Source organism: Falco cherrug, chromosome 5 (genome assembly GCF_023634085.1).
Source record: "Falco cherrug isolate bFalChe1 chromosome 5, bFalChe1.pri, whole genome shotgun sequence".
NCBI lineage: Eukaryota > Metazoa > Chordata > Aves > Falconiformes > Falconidae > Falco > Falco cherrug.
The window spans coordinates 47,833,172-47,847,662 of NC_073701.1; the positions used below are offsets into that span (position 1 = coordinate 47,833,172).

Here is a 14,491-nt window from a genome sequence, read left to right on the forward strand (position 1 = left end):
CACCTCTAGTAACTTGTAAGATGCTAGGAGAGGGGATCTAAAATCACTACAAGTCATTACAGAGAGCAGACCTTGCATAGCGTCTAGAATTCACGGAATATAGACTCAGCTTGAAAAATAAGCATCCTATCACATTAATATAATCTACTGTAAACTACATATGTGCAGTAGAGAATAACAATGTAATTTCTCCTTACATGTAAGGACCAATCTACTGAACCTCCAGCGATCAAATTATAAAGTTCTTCCTTTTAATCTTTTTCTCCTTTGTGCAAAAATAAAGGGTTTTTCAAAGGCTACTTGGAAAGCAAACACTCTACTATGTAGGAAATAGCCTAAAAATTTCATGTTAATGAAAATATAATCTCATGCAACATTAGTGTGCAAATGCACATTTTATAGTGAAGTATTTCATAAGTGTTTAAGACAGAAGTTTTAGTCTGTTATTAATCTTTTATTCCCCCCCAATCCTTTCTTTAAAAGAAGAAAAGTCAGCAATTCTGATATGGCTACAGTTTGAAGGGTCAGAAAGACAGTAGAAACAGTCCACTGAGTGGAATGTGGTGAAAGACAACTGAAAATGTGTAGAAAGAAAATATGCCTGTAGCAGAGCACATAAAGCCAGACAAAGAACTGTGATCATTCACAGTATGTCCCAGAAGCAGCACTGGCAGCATGCTGGTACAAACTTTGCACATGTAGACCTCCTGCCCAGTTTTAAACTTTTTGGTGGTTTGGCATATGTTACTTGAATGGTATTTACCAAACTCTGTAACAGCAAGGACCTGAAAAATACACCTCTTAAATGATACTGCTAATTGATCAATACCTGAATTGGTTCAGGCTGGCAGAAGAAGTTACTCTGCAACGTTGTGCCCAGAATACTGGCGATGTCTAGAGATGCCCAAGTCCCTGACTTGAGCACTGTCCTGTGATTGCCCATACTGTGTGAAAGTTTGCATGTTCTGCACTACCCAGACAATGCCTGGATGTTGTTTGGGAAGCACACAGGCCACAGACCATTCTCACTAGTCAGTGTGGACAAAGCCACCAGTTTTGGAGACACTGGAGAGAGTGGGAAAAGAGGTTAGGTATATGAATATTAGTCTTGCTGATATATTTACTTTGGCATATTCTGCTTATTAACATGACACAGCCACTGTGGCTGCACTGATGTTATGAACTCCCTGCATGTATCTCAGGTTTCTGAAGGAGTATCACATGCTTCTGGGCAGTCATCTAACTCAATTTCCTGATCAAAGCTGGGACAGATTAAAATCTGAACAATGAATGCAAATTAGAGACAGAAGGTAATTTAAAGAGGATGCCAAGTTCTGAAAACAAGATTATCTCCAAGACTAGCAGAGAAGAACACACTATTAAAAACACTTAAAACAACTACAACATTAAATTCAAGTCTGTTAACTTGCAAGGAAGAAGAGAATGCTCAATTCTGTTGTGGAGCTGAGAACATCTACCCTGCAGTACTTAACTTGTTCTCCACTGTGCAGCAAGTACAGGTCAGTTTTTAAAGCAGTGATATCTGAGTATCTATAAAAGAGAATATAGGTCTCAGATCACTGATTTTTGGAAGGAAAGTATACAGGATAACAGAGAGAATTCATTCCATCTTGGGTAGAAGGGATTTGGCAGAGCATTAAATGTACAACTTTTTGATCTTACCATTAGAGTAAAACCTAGGGAGAGAAATCAAAGGGAAACAGTAAGTAAAACAGCCAGGGATGCTTATTTATAACCTGGGTATTAACACATATAGAAGGCACAAAGACTAGTTCAGGTGAAATATAGTTATTTCTGGGACAGAATGTAGCAGCTTTTGAAGCACGTCCTACATTCGTAAGTTGAAGACAGTAAGTGAAAATCTGTTCCACACACATGCATACACACTCTCAAAGGTATGAGATAAAAAATATTAATACTTAGCAACATACACCTACCTGGAGGGCAAAACCAAACACTTTTTCTTTCATCTATGTAATTTTCATTTCCCCCCTCTTCGCATTTAATTTATACTCTGAAGAGCACTTCCAGCTTAAGGTTTGTAGAAAACAAGCTCAAAGCAAATAGCATTCAAGTTAGACCTCCATTTACTGTTACTTTATCTCATTTTCCCTTCTGGTTATTAAAGCAGAGACTGAGCACTAATGACATGATGATTAGTATCTCTTCAAGCTACATTCTTGCATCTCTCAAAATCAATTCTCAACAACAAATATTTACTATTCCTTAGTTTAAAAATTATTCAGAATATCAGACCACAAATGAACATATTTCTTAAGAGTCCTTCACTTGATTTTTGACCTTTGTACTAATTGCTGGTTTGGAATTACTCACTTTCAACAAGACATTGTCTGTATCTCTTTAGTCAATTCACTAGTTATTCATGGAACCACTTACCAAGTAATTAATGACATAAAATTTGTCATATTCTTTGTTTTTGGCATTGATTCTGCGATGCTGCTTCTTTCTCATGTGATCTTTAAGCGTGTTTTTGTCTCTGAAGACTTTTTCACAGTATAAACACTGCAAACTAAGATAGAAAGATAAACAGGGCGACATATTAAAATGAAAATAGTAACAGGTAATTTCCTTAAATAAGCTGGAGATACAGACAGTTAAGATTAATCCCAAGCATGTGAGAGCAAGTTAAATGAGAAATACAGTTTAGTTAAAAAAAAAAAAGTCCAAGATAATCTTAGATCACGGTAGAGTCAATCAAACACAGAGATGAAAAAAATGACATAAAATGAAAATACAGGTAATAAAAAAGTTTACTGTTCACCCCACATGCAAAGTGGGAGAGAAGTCTGATTGCCCAAAATTGACCTACCAGGCCATGGGAAGGTCAACGTGAACTCTTAACTCAGCATGCACTTATACTGGCATGTAATCCACCAGTAACTGTTTCTTTGTAATTTAGACTGAAACTCCCTGAACTCTCAATGTGCTAAATATCTTAAAAAAGAATTTAAAATAGCTAAACTGAAAGTTTTATACTTCTAGCTCAACAGTGAGGTTAAATGAAAGTTTTCCAGGGTGATCGATGGGTTTTGAAATCCTGAGAAATAAAATTTATTAAACAAATTCATATGTACACGTGTGTGTATATATATTAATTTTTTTCACATTTATGTATATACATACATACATATATGTACATACATATATACCTAGACGTGCTTATATATATACACATTACTTGAGTATACTCGCTGTCTTAAATTCTCTGTTACAAGTACTACAAAATAATTGTTCTCTCCACTAAAGTTTCAGCTGACACCTGAAAGTTGAGCTTATAAAGCATTAAATGAAGTCTCTTGACTCAGACTGCCTATGAGGACAGCAATCTGCATTTCAGCCTAAATAGACAATTCTCCCTGAAATAGATGATGGTCATTTTTTTCTGGCAGAGAGGTAGCTGAGCCCGGAGCTTACAGGAACATCCTTGTTTAATGGATGCAGGTCTTGACCCTCTAGTTAGCCAAGGTGTTAAAATATTTTTCTTCTAAGTGATGGCTTAGATATCTTACCAACATGTAGACAGTTTCTTGGGCTGTTTGAAAAAATTATCTCCACAGGGGTGGGGGGGCAGTGGGGAAACCCCCTAGAAAGTAATTTCTCATGAAATAAAAACTTTGTAACTGTGGCATTATTATCTTTGTATTGGAGGTGTTGGTGAGCAGGAAGAATGATTTGATGGGAGGTATAAACAACCACACTTTAAGACATAAACCCCAGGGATATAAAAAAAAATGCAGTGGTTTTGAATTAAAATTATAGCTTTTTTTTTCCTTTACTTACAAATGGAAACATGCCTGATTGTACAGTCAGAAGGAATTTTAGCAGTGTCTAGGTCATCCCTTTCCCAGGGGTTTAAGATACAGATGTTGAAGAAGAAAATTATTTTCTTATTCAAGCGTCTGACCCCATAAAAAAGATTAATATTATACCTACAAGGTCTGTACTACACCCTGTAAACCCTCATACTCCTTCAGCAAAGGTGCATCCAGATTCCCCTTAGCTCTTGTGTGTGGAGCAAGATTCTCAGTAGTTTTTTGATTTCCAAGAACTGCTGTAATATTTAAGCTTACTATTAAGGAAGTTTTGAATTCTCCTTGTGCTTGCAGCCTCAAAATCTGAATACTGCCCTGCTGGTGAATGATAGGTCCGATGGCAGAATATGTCTATGAATTTTAATATCTGCTTTGCTCCACCTGCTAACAACAAAGTGTTTGGTCTACTTCTGAAAAGCATTCCCAGGGAGAGCACGTAATGCTTTCCCTCACCATACACAACAGTCACGCTATTTGACTGAAGCAAGATTTTTCTCCTCTTAATAATACTTTCGGGTACTTTTCTACTAGCATATCTACTTAGTCTGTTCTTAGCAGTAAGAGGAGTGGCCTTTCACTACTTCAGAAGCAATTTCAGCATGCGTATTAATGACAGAGAGGACTGGCTCTGTGAAACCTCCATCTAAATGAAAGCCTCAGGTCCTACTTGTAAATTGTAAAGCTACAATTTATCAGTGAGGATGGTAACTCAGTGCACTAGGCAACACCAATGATAACATAAAAGGCATTCTTAATACATCTTCATTTTTGGAAAAAGTTAACATGTATTTATTGTGACTGCACATTCTTTGCCAGGACAAAGACTAAATTAGAGAGCGCTGTTGCCTTTTGTGTCTTTTGAATCTCTTCCCTGCTCCCCTGCCTTAGATGTACAAACCAATGGATCCTAAATTTACTTGAAAGAATATTTAATCTAATTTCCATACCACAATTTTCACAAAGCCCAGAGTTCTGTGGCTTTTCATAACTAAGCCTAAGATTTAGGCAAATTACTCCCACAGTTTTTTATTACTAGATTGTACTAAAATCTAATAAACTTGTTAAAGCCACAGTTTTGCTCTTAAGTTAATTTTCTGTTAGAGCCCAATTTATATTTGCAGCATACTTCAAATTGTCCCATTTAAAAAACCCATAAAGGGCACTTAGATACTTGCAAAGAAATCTCAAAGTGAAGAGTTTCCTGCTCTTTGCTACCCAATTTCTTCTCCCAAATTCCCTTTTTAACTTCTTCAGTCATCTCAGGTTTATGTGTTTCTGAGGCAGCATATACATTGGCTTTCCCTTTCTACTCTGGGATGTACTCTGTAAGTGGTAGAGAAGGGAGACACCAAACATCCCATGCTATTGATATACAGGGACAAACAAAGATTGGCATAAGAACTTTGTAATCAGTGATTAAAGAGATGTTTAGCAAAAAGATTGTTATGATGAGAAAGAAGAATATTAATTCTAACTGTTATGAGAAAAAGGGAAGTGTTGTCATTGAAGTCAACGGAAACCATGCCATGCATAAGAACTGAAGCACTGCATGTGACTCCAGTTTTCCAGCAAATTCATGCAAATTGTTATGAATCTCCTTTCAGTAAGTCAAGAAAAGCCTTCTAAGAGCACTCACAATAAATTTACATTGACTCTTTGTTTCTTCTTAACTAACCATGAATGTTGAATTAATTTTAACCAACTTATTTCCAAGGTTAAAAGAAATATGATCTAAGTCGATTAAAACAAAAACCTACTTACTTGTCAAGCTTCCCCTGTAACACAGCCAAAAATTCATAACAATTCACAATGTTATCTGGCAGCCCAATGTTAAAAGCATGCTCTCTTGCCATATGATTGAGAAGGACAGATCTACAAAACACATTCAAAAAGAACATTACATATTTTGGATACATATAAGAATTACTCAATTGGTGACTTGAAGTACACCAACTGCTCTAAAAATGCATAAAAGCCAACATTAAATAAAAAATAATAGTGTTGCTCCACTGCTAGAAAGAAAGAATGCAACTTTATAGGAAGTTTTCAATTTCAGCTCTGCTGAATATTCAGTAACATTTCAACTGCTTAATCCGCATGCATGACATACAATTTTAAACAAAAATTACAATATAGTTTATTTTGATCCTCACTGTTAGCAAAGTTCATTTATTAACTTGAATAAGCAAATCACATGTTTCAAACAATCATCTTGAGAAACATTTTAAAAAGTCATTTGGCAGTTTTTTCTATGCTGGTTAGCAAAGCAGAAATACTTGGATGTGATACACTTTTACATCAATATTGCTTCACATGGCAATAGCAACACAAGCAGCACTCAAAAGTACACATAGACAAACAAAATGGATATTCAAATAAGATGTTTTTCTAATAGAGATATACTGGTTAATTCCTTAGGTAGCCAACACCTCTATATGCCTCAGCTTCTGCTTTTGCGGACTAGAGATAATATGCAGGTGTTGACACTGCTAAGCCTTGCTTTCATCACACTTCAGGCGTGATTTTCAAACAATGTATTCTACCTGTCAGACCCAAAAGTAAGCAGAGGATGAAGTTTTTGGGGGCTGAATGATGTGAGCTTCACTGTACTAGGCAGTAAAGAGAAAGGGCACTCGCACAGCATTGGGATGACCTGGAGACACATGACCCTGGGTTCTTCTACCTATCTAGAGCACCAGAACTATCCATGCAAACAGACATTCAGGGATAAGACTCAGTCTCTCCAGATGAAACTCACTTACTGTGTATAAACAAAGTTTCTTTGGAGCAAGCACTTAAATGCAATTCCTCGCACTTGACTGATGCTGCAAAGCACTCCATTCTTTAATTTTCCTCTCCTCTTTTTCATTTGATATTCAAATTCACACTGGTTTGGTGAGTTTTAAATAGGAAAATATGTAACTGAATAGAAATATTTTTTAACAGCCACACTGGCTTAAACAGCTCTCCTTGCCACTAATACAACTGCTGAAAAACTCTCTCTCTCTTTAAAACGGGTCAGTTCCCAACTCCAGCTTACTGTGTAGTATAAGAAGTTGTATTGGAATAAATAAAGGATTGAGAAGTAGGACAGGTCTGTTTAAAATGGCATTGCAGTTGAAATACTTAAACTGTACCTTAGACTTATTTCTATCTTCTGAGTCCTACCATTAGGAACTGGTTCAATGACATTAAAACCATAAACAAAGATGATGATATGAAAGAACAAAGATGAAAGATATGAAAAAAATAAACCAAAAGCAAACAGGTCAAGAAACAAACCTGTTTCCTGTGAATTCTTGATCGCAGAACATACACATACTATGAAAACTTGTGTCATATCTCTCTCGCTGTTGCTGTTCTAGAACTTCTCTCTATGAAAAGAAACAGATACAGTTATTCAGATGAAAAACAAGAATCATTCCACCACATAAGCTTATTATACCTCTGTCCTTACTGGTAACAACGAACATATAAATTTAAATGTGCTGCTGACACAAACCAGGTGTTAGTATTTTTTGAGGGTGGGTTCTTAGAAAAATTGCAAGTTTTTTCAAAGGTAGTATGTGCTCCAGTCAAATTCCAGTAAAATTCTCCTAACATTATACAAGATGCATGGAAAGAAATACAATCCACAATGAGATTTTATGTAGCTATTTAAATTATTCTATATATAACATATCAGCTTATTGTTTCTACTTATGGTTCAGATTTACCTCTGGTATTAGTGTGCAAGTTTATGGGTAACCACATAATGCCCAGTGGAACGATAAACTCAATTTTACACGGCTAACTGCAGGCAACCCAGAGGACAACTTCATAATACGGGACCGATGACAAAAGCCCTGGCAGTTTCTGCAAGGCGCTATGGCACATACTAAACCCAGAGAAAAGGAGAAGCTGATTGCCTTCATTGCTGGCCCTGTTTAACGTAGAGCAACAGGCTAGGCTAGGCACTTTACAACGCCTGACACCATTTTCCTAACAACAACAAAATCCCACAGCAGGCGATTTTCTCTGGTGCTGTAACAGCAGCAGTGTAGTTATACTGTGGAGTTACTATGCACTTCAGATGCAAAGGCTGTAATGATCCGAGACATGGGAGAATTGGTGTTTGGATTAAACCAGCATATTTTCAGCGCAGCAGTACACTGTCTTACACTTGCGTTTGGAGTACTGGTAACTGGTAAAGGATTTATTTTCTGTGTAACGTAGAGGTGCCAATGCCTGCTTTCTGACATTCGGGATCCTGACTGAATTTCTTGAAGAATTTCTTGATCTCTTTATCTCCTTGGAACCTGCAATGGTGGAGCTTTGTGTTTCTCACCTACCTCTTTAGTTAACTCTTCTGTGTGGATTAAAGCCCAAATTTGCCCATAGTCTATACCTGAATTCACACTCAGCTATATCTGTTGAACATGCTCCACAGAAGGTAGAAAGAAAAGAAAAAATGAAAGAAAAAAACCCAGAAGGAGAAAAAAGAAAGGAAAAAATGACTGCACCTCCCAAACCCCAGGGAGGGGAGGAAGGCTTCAGCTATTGTCACTACAGGCTCAAGCGTGTCCTGCAGCACGGATGGGCTGGTGTGGGCCCACCATGCCACATCCTGCTGCCCACTGAGAGATGCCAGGAGGCTGATATTGGGCATATAAATGTGTTGGTTTCTCTTCCACAAGCACAGCATGCCACAGCTGCATTACCTGGGCCTAGGGCCAGGGGCTGCTGTGGGGGGCAGCGCGCCGTGCCACAGCCCATCCTAGGGACGGTATTTAACCACACCATTTGGGAGCTGTAGCCATTGCACATCAGCTAAGAGTCTGTTACCCTGAAAATGCAGATCCTGGGGCTTTTTTGTTTGTTTTTATACTACAGCATGTGTACTTTATGTTGAAATTATGCTCTGCAGCATCTACTCAAATTTTAGACCATATCCACTCACGTCCTGCTGCGTTATGCAAAACACAGACTGACAGAAATATGGATTCCTATTTTTCAGGAATGACTCTGTAAAGAGATAATGGAGCATAACACATTTTGTGAGAGCCCTTTAGCAGAGATGCAATTAAGTAAGGATATCTGCCTGCTCCACACGGGCAGAGAACATCCCACAGCACGTCAGCAAGAGCTGGGGCGCGCTCTGGTACTCACAGCTGTCACCCCCCTCCACTCAGCGGCATGTCCGATCCTGTTGGGCTAACCTTGGATATGAAAGCGTCTGTGTGTAGTTTATATGCTTTTTAAAACACCCTAGAAATTATCTAAAAGGCAATCAAAAGATACTGTGTACAATTCAAACATTAAGACAGCAAGGGTGTAAACACCCTCACCCTTCCATTAATGACAGTCCAACGTAGCTTCCTAATTGTACTCTACTTGGAGAGGAAAAAATGTTCTGCGATACTTGGCTGCCTAACTCCAGATTCCCAACTCACACAAACTGTTTACTGTATCCCTGGTGAGCTGCTGCTCCCACTTATGCCTGAGGGGGAAGAAGAAGTGCACTGTATCCCCTGCGCAGATGGTGCTCCTGCTACTCTGCTCTCTCACCCTTCCCGTTTCCCCCTACACCAGAATGCCTGGCAATTGGGAAGCTTTGACTAACGTAGCATCGTTGCTTTATCAACTTACTTAATAGAGTTTAAAAAAAACTTTCCAAGGTAGACACTCCTTTTACCTGTTGACATCCTTCATTGCTAGAGGGAACTCTCCAAGCCAGAAAGCAAACCCAGCACTTGCACAGGTGAGGAACTGAAAGCACTGGTTCAAGTCAAGTACAGTAAGACCAAGAGGGGCTGTTCTTTCCCACAGACATTTCCAACACTCCGCTTTGTTGCTGGGACTCTGAAGGGAGAACAGCAATTACAATAACTTGTATAAAGCTTTAGAGATTTTTCTGGGTGGAGGCTTTCAGCTGGTAATGAAAGTCAAGCTCCAGCTGATGTTATGAGGCAGGAAATCAGTAATTTACTTTAGTACCTGCACCAGTTTCCAAGCCCTTTGAATTTCTGGGGATGTTACCATTAATTTATGGTTAATACTAAGACAGAAATGCCAAAAGCATTTCAGCCCTGAAGATTTTCCAGAACTCTTTTAGGATACTGTGTCATATCGAAGTGTCAGAGAATGAGAAGGCAAAGTCACTTGAGGAAAAAGCACATATATTATTTTTATTTTTCCATAATGAATAAAAAATTAAGCATAGACAGAAAAGGTAATCCAAAACACTATAAGAAAGTGTTTATACTAGGATGATCATCTTTAAATACACCAGCACACTAAACTGATAATACAAAAGAAATTTGATCATTTGCACGACAATTTGTAACTTGGAGTCTAGAAAAATGTCCCACACATTCACGATGCTCAGCTTGGGGTTGTGAGGAGTTCAGACTTTCTCTTAGGAGGTGGTAATTTAAAAAGTGCCTGGAAAAAAACGTGCCTGTTCCTCTCCTGGGAATCAATATTTTGGAATAAATTACCTGTTTTTTTCCAGAAGCGCTTAAGCAATATGCATCAGCAAGAATCCACACTGATAATCAGTATAAGATGAAAAATGCATACTTGCAGCTAGTAAGCACTTTTCTCTAAACAATTACTTTGTCTCTGGTCTATAGCTCAAGAGATACTCAAGACATAAAAAATGCCTTCAAAAAGCAAGGCTAAAAACTAACTCCTTGAATGTCAAAAAGTCATGGACTCAGGACAGTTGGTTTTATGGCATATGAGATTTTTCTGATACTGTAATTCCTGTTATCCTTCCCTCCAACAGACACTGTATCCCAGGTGCTAAACTATCTTTCTTTATTGCTGGCAGGCCATTACTTTTTTTTTTTTTTTTTTGTCATAAACCCCTTTACAAACGAGGCTCTCATAAATAATTTACATAGCTATTTAAAAGCATGGCTTGGATCACTGACATAGAACAACCATTCACAACTAGTACTCAACACAAGTTTTGCTGCTTCCAACTTGAAGAAAGAATTGGTGGTCAAAATTTTGCCTGTTTTTTTCCAACTATGTCAGTTGGTCTGACAAAAAAAGTATTACTTCACCCTCCAAACCTGGCCCGTTTTATAATCACAGCACTTCTGACAGATAAGAAATTAAGACAGAAAGTATTCTCTAGTGTTAAGATAGAGGCAGATTGCACTCTGCAGTTGGGGACAAGATCATACAGTGAATCTGTGACTGTAGTGAGACCTGAACTTATCATTCCTCACTCCAGGAAGCTGCTTGTGCAGTGGAGGATAGATTCTGCAGCTCAGTCTGTAAAACAGAGCTAACAGCTGTATATATCTTTCTTCTTTTTTAAGATGTTCAGGACCAAAACCAACCAAACAAAAAATTACTGCCATAAGCCCTGACAATGCAAAGTCCAAAGCCTCTGTTCCAAAGACATAAGCATACAAGTGCTCTCAACTTTAAGTACTGTGTTTCAGTACTGGCTGCACTGGGGCAACAGCATTTTGTAGTTTGGTGTTCTTGTTGCCATCTACCTTGCCAGTTCTGGTCCTTTGCTCTCATCCTCTCTAGGCAAAGAGATTAGAAAGACAGTACATTATACAAATGATCGCTTGAGAGAAGTTCCAAGGAAAGCTACTTTGAGTGCTCAGTCACACTGTTGTGAGGAGTGTGTAATCACAGGACACATTCCTTCTGTTATGGTAACGGACTCAATACCACTGAAATCAGAGTGTATGCCTGGGAAATGAGGTATTACCAGCGACAGAAATGTGAGTATGAATTTGGATCTAAATAAAGTAAGCTAGATCTTCAAAATAAGAATATGTATTTTATCAAGCTCTCCTAGGTGATCTCGCAAACACACAGCATGTATCTTAAGTTGTAGTTCCTTCCAATTTAAGTAAGAGTTACATTTCCCTGCTGAGTGCTCACAGAAACTAGCTATTGCTGTAGGCAAAGGAAGCAAGTGAAACAGATACTGGTTTAAGTACAAAACAAAACGAAAAAATCATGCTTACAGATCACAAGAAGCTGCTTATAGACTTTCTGGCAATAAAACAAACCAGCAAAGTACACTGAGACAAGGAATAGGACTGGTGACACCTGAGATGCACTACCACCTCTAAAAACTTGCCAAGCACATTATTTGACAACTATGTACACTGTTAGGATAAACTACTTTTGAAGTAAGACAACTACATTTGGTTTTGTGTCCAGTTTTCTCAAAGACTGACTGATGAGCTTTAGATTGTGCTCATACTGCTAAATAGGAAAAATATTTATAAAGCGTCATGGTATCAGAAACTTCATGTCTCTGTAAAGACCTGAAGTCTTATCTGTATATCAATAACCTGTCTCCTAACTTCCTTAATCAACTTATCTCCTTACTAATTGCTATATTCAGCTCTCCCACTTCAAACAGTACTCTATTGCCTCTTGAGTATAAAAACCCCCAAAACTTCTGATTCTGTAATCATTATCATGTCCTCTCCAACGTTCTCTCAAGAATTATTTTTAAGGGTACCGTGACACTGATGTAGAAGACACTCTTACACCTTGTTCAGGAAGCTGAGTCAATTAAGAAAGGAAGAATTTCACGATATGATGAAAACTAAGTAATTGCAAAGATGTATAAAAGAAAGAGTGTTGTAGTTACAGTAGACATGTATCACAGGCTGCCAAACTGAAGCAGGAGAAAGATTAAGTTTGTCTGAAGTAAGACTATCAAAAGAAGATGGAAACAGGCTAACACAGTAAAATGGAATAGCAAAAAACCAACTTCCCCCACACCCAATTAGAAATAAACAGCAAAGAAAAGCAGAGATCCATTACTTAATGTATGAAGAGACAGAACACAGACAAAAGAGGAATGCTTGTAACATTCAGGGCTTCAATCTTTGCAGAAAAGGTTAGTTATGTCACAACCATTAATTAAGAGCATTTAAAACAAAAGTAACGGAACCATGACCAGAAAAGGGCAAGAAAGGGTTAAAAGTTGGACATTATATGTATTCAAATCTGACAGAGTTTACCCAAGAGTCATTATGGAATTAGATAAAATGATTTCTGATCATTAGGGTGACAAGTCTCCAAAAACCGATGGAGTACGGGCTAGGTACCAGAGCGCTTGATAAAAGCAATAAAATACTGAATGTAGGCAAAGAAGAACCTATAGAATCTCAGACATAGGTATTAATAAGCTGACATTATTAGCTGCTCTGTCAGCACTTCTGATGTTGCATTACACTCTGATGTTGCTAGCGTCTCGATCCCTTCCAGTATGTAGCTTCAACTTCTTGAATCTCATCTCAGCTTAAGCTTGTGACAAACTGGGGATCATACAAGCAACTCGTTTGGGAAACTGGTATAGCTGAGTCATCTTCCAGTTTTGGTGAAGACTCCTCTTCAGGGTCTATTTACTGAGAGGAAGAATAGCCTCTTCACCTAAAACTACCAGTCAGAAGACAGGAGAATAGCTGCAAACCTCACAGCAAGACAAGGCCAATGCTGCAGTAGGAAGTGCGTATTTTCAAAAAAATATGTTTGGGGTTTTTACCTTTTTTAGAAAAATCTTAAAGCTACGCCCAAGTGGCTTATACTGACACTGTCCCCCCTAGTATCTTAAGTTTTGCTGCCAGGACTTCATTGTCTGGTACTGCTTCACAACTACAAATTCTTTGTCAAGACTGTTTTTCCAAAAGACCGTATCTGTTCTGTATTACATAGCCTTGTCAGCTATTACAGCAAGCTGTGCTCTCTAACCTAGTTCAGGCTCATTCCTTGGCTTCTCTCAATACATCACAGTCACCATAATGCCTCTGCATGCCATCCACCTTGGCTAGCTCCCCTGCTGCAATACAGCCTGAAATATCCCTAAACTGGAGTTTCAAAACTGCAAAATGAAATGCTTCAGCTAGCACATTTTAAAGACAACATTTGTCCTTCTTTGGGCTTGCTGTCGGAGACAGTTAGGATTCAAAGGCTGCAGAAAAATCACTAAAAGTTGTATAATCCTGGTCTTTATTCTGCACCACTCACAAGAGCCCATTTGCCAGCTCACTCTTAACTGCTGGACTTGTCTTGAGGTAAAAGACTTTGCAAAGCAAAATAACTATTTAACTTGCAAGTCAACACTCAGAATGCAGCAAAAGGAAATGAAAAAATAAACTGACTTCATTGCTGTAACTAAAGTGGTGACTCCATTAGTCTCAACTACAGTTGCAGCTTGATTTCATAAAATCCTTCTGTTAAAACTGAAGATACAATTCTGATATTTAAACCAGCATTAATAGCAAAGACTATTTCACACCGTAATAAGAGTGCATACCTCTTTCTTTTCTAACTTAATTACTCTGCAAACAAAACCAGCACTTGCTTTGAGCTAAGTCCTGCACCCTTTTCTAAATTTAAGGAAATATGTGTTTGCAGAGATGAGATGGCTCGCCTGCCAACAGTCTCTGCACTCCCTTGTCACTGGTAGCAGAGAGAAGGCATAGTTGGAAAAGGATCGCATAGCACAAAACGCCACAAAACCAGAAACAAATACCCTTTAATAAAAGAAAAACTACAGTCCAATGTATAGCAGCCAGGAGTTACTATTACAATACATGAGCTGCATGCTCAGTCATGACCCTCTTTCCTTCCTCAAAGCCACAAACAACATGATATGTGCT

General features: G+C 38.2%; 1 protein-coding gene across 3 annotated transcripts in view; it reads right to left on the reverse strand.

The window, feature by feature from the left end:
- The window catches only part of ZNF277 (zinc finger protein 277), a 54,841-nt gene that overhangs the window by 9,951 nt on the left and 30,399 nt on the right, over positions 1-14,491 (reverse strand). For all 3 annotated transcript variants that reach the window (XM_055710585.1, XM_055710586.1, XM_027812338.2), the window contains 3 exons: positions 7,137-7,228; positions 5,616-5,726; positions 2,419-2,551 (listed from right to left, as the gene is read on the reverse strand). In XM_055710585.1, coding sequence (XP_055566560.1) covers positions 2,419-2,551; positions 5,616-5,726; positions 7,137-7,228 — 336 coding nt within the window. The remainder of the gene's footprint in view (positions 1-2,418; positions 2,552-5,615; positions 5,727-7,136; positions 7,229-14,491) is intronic.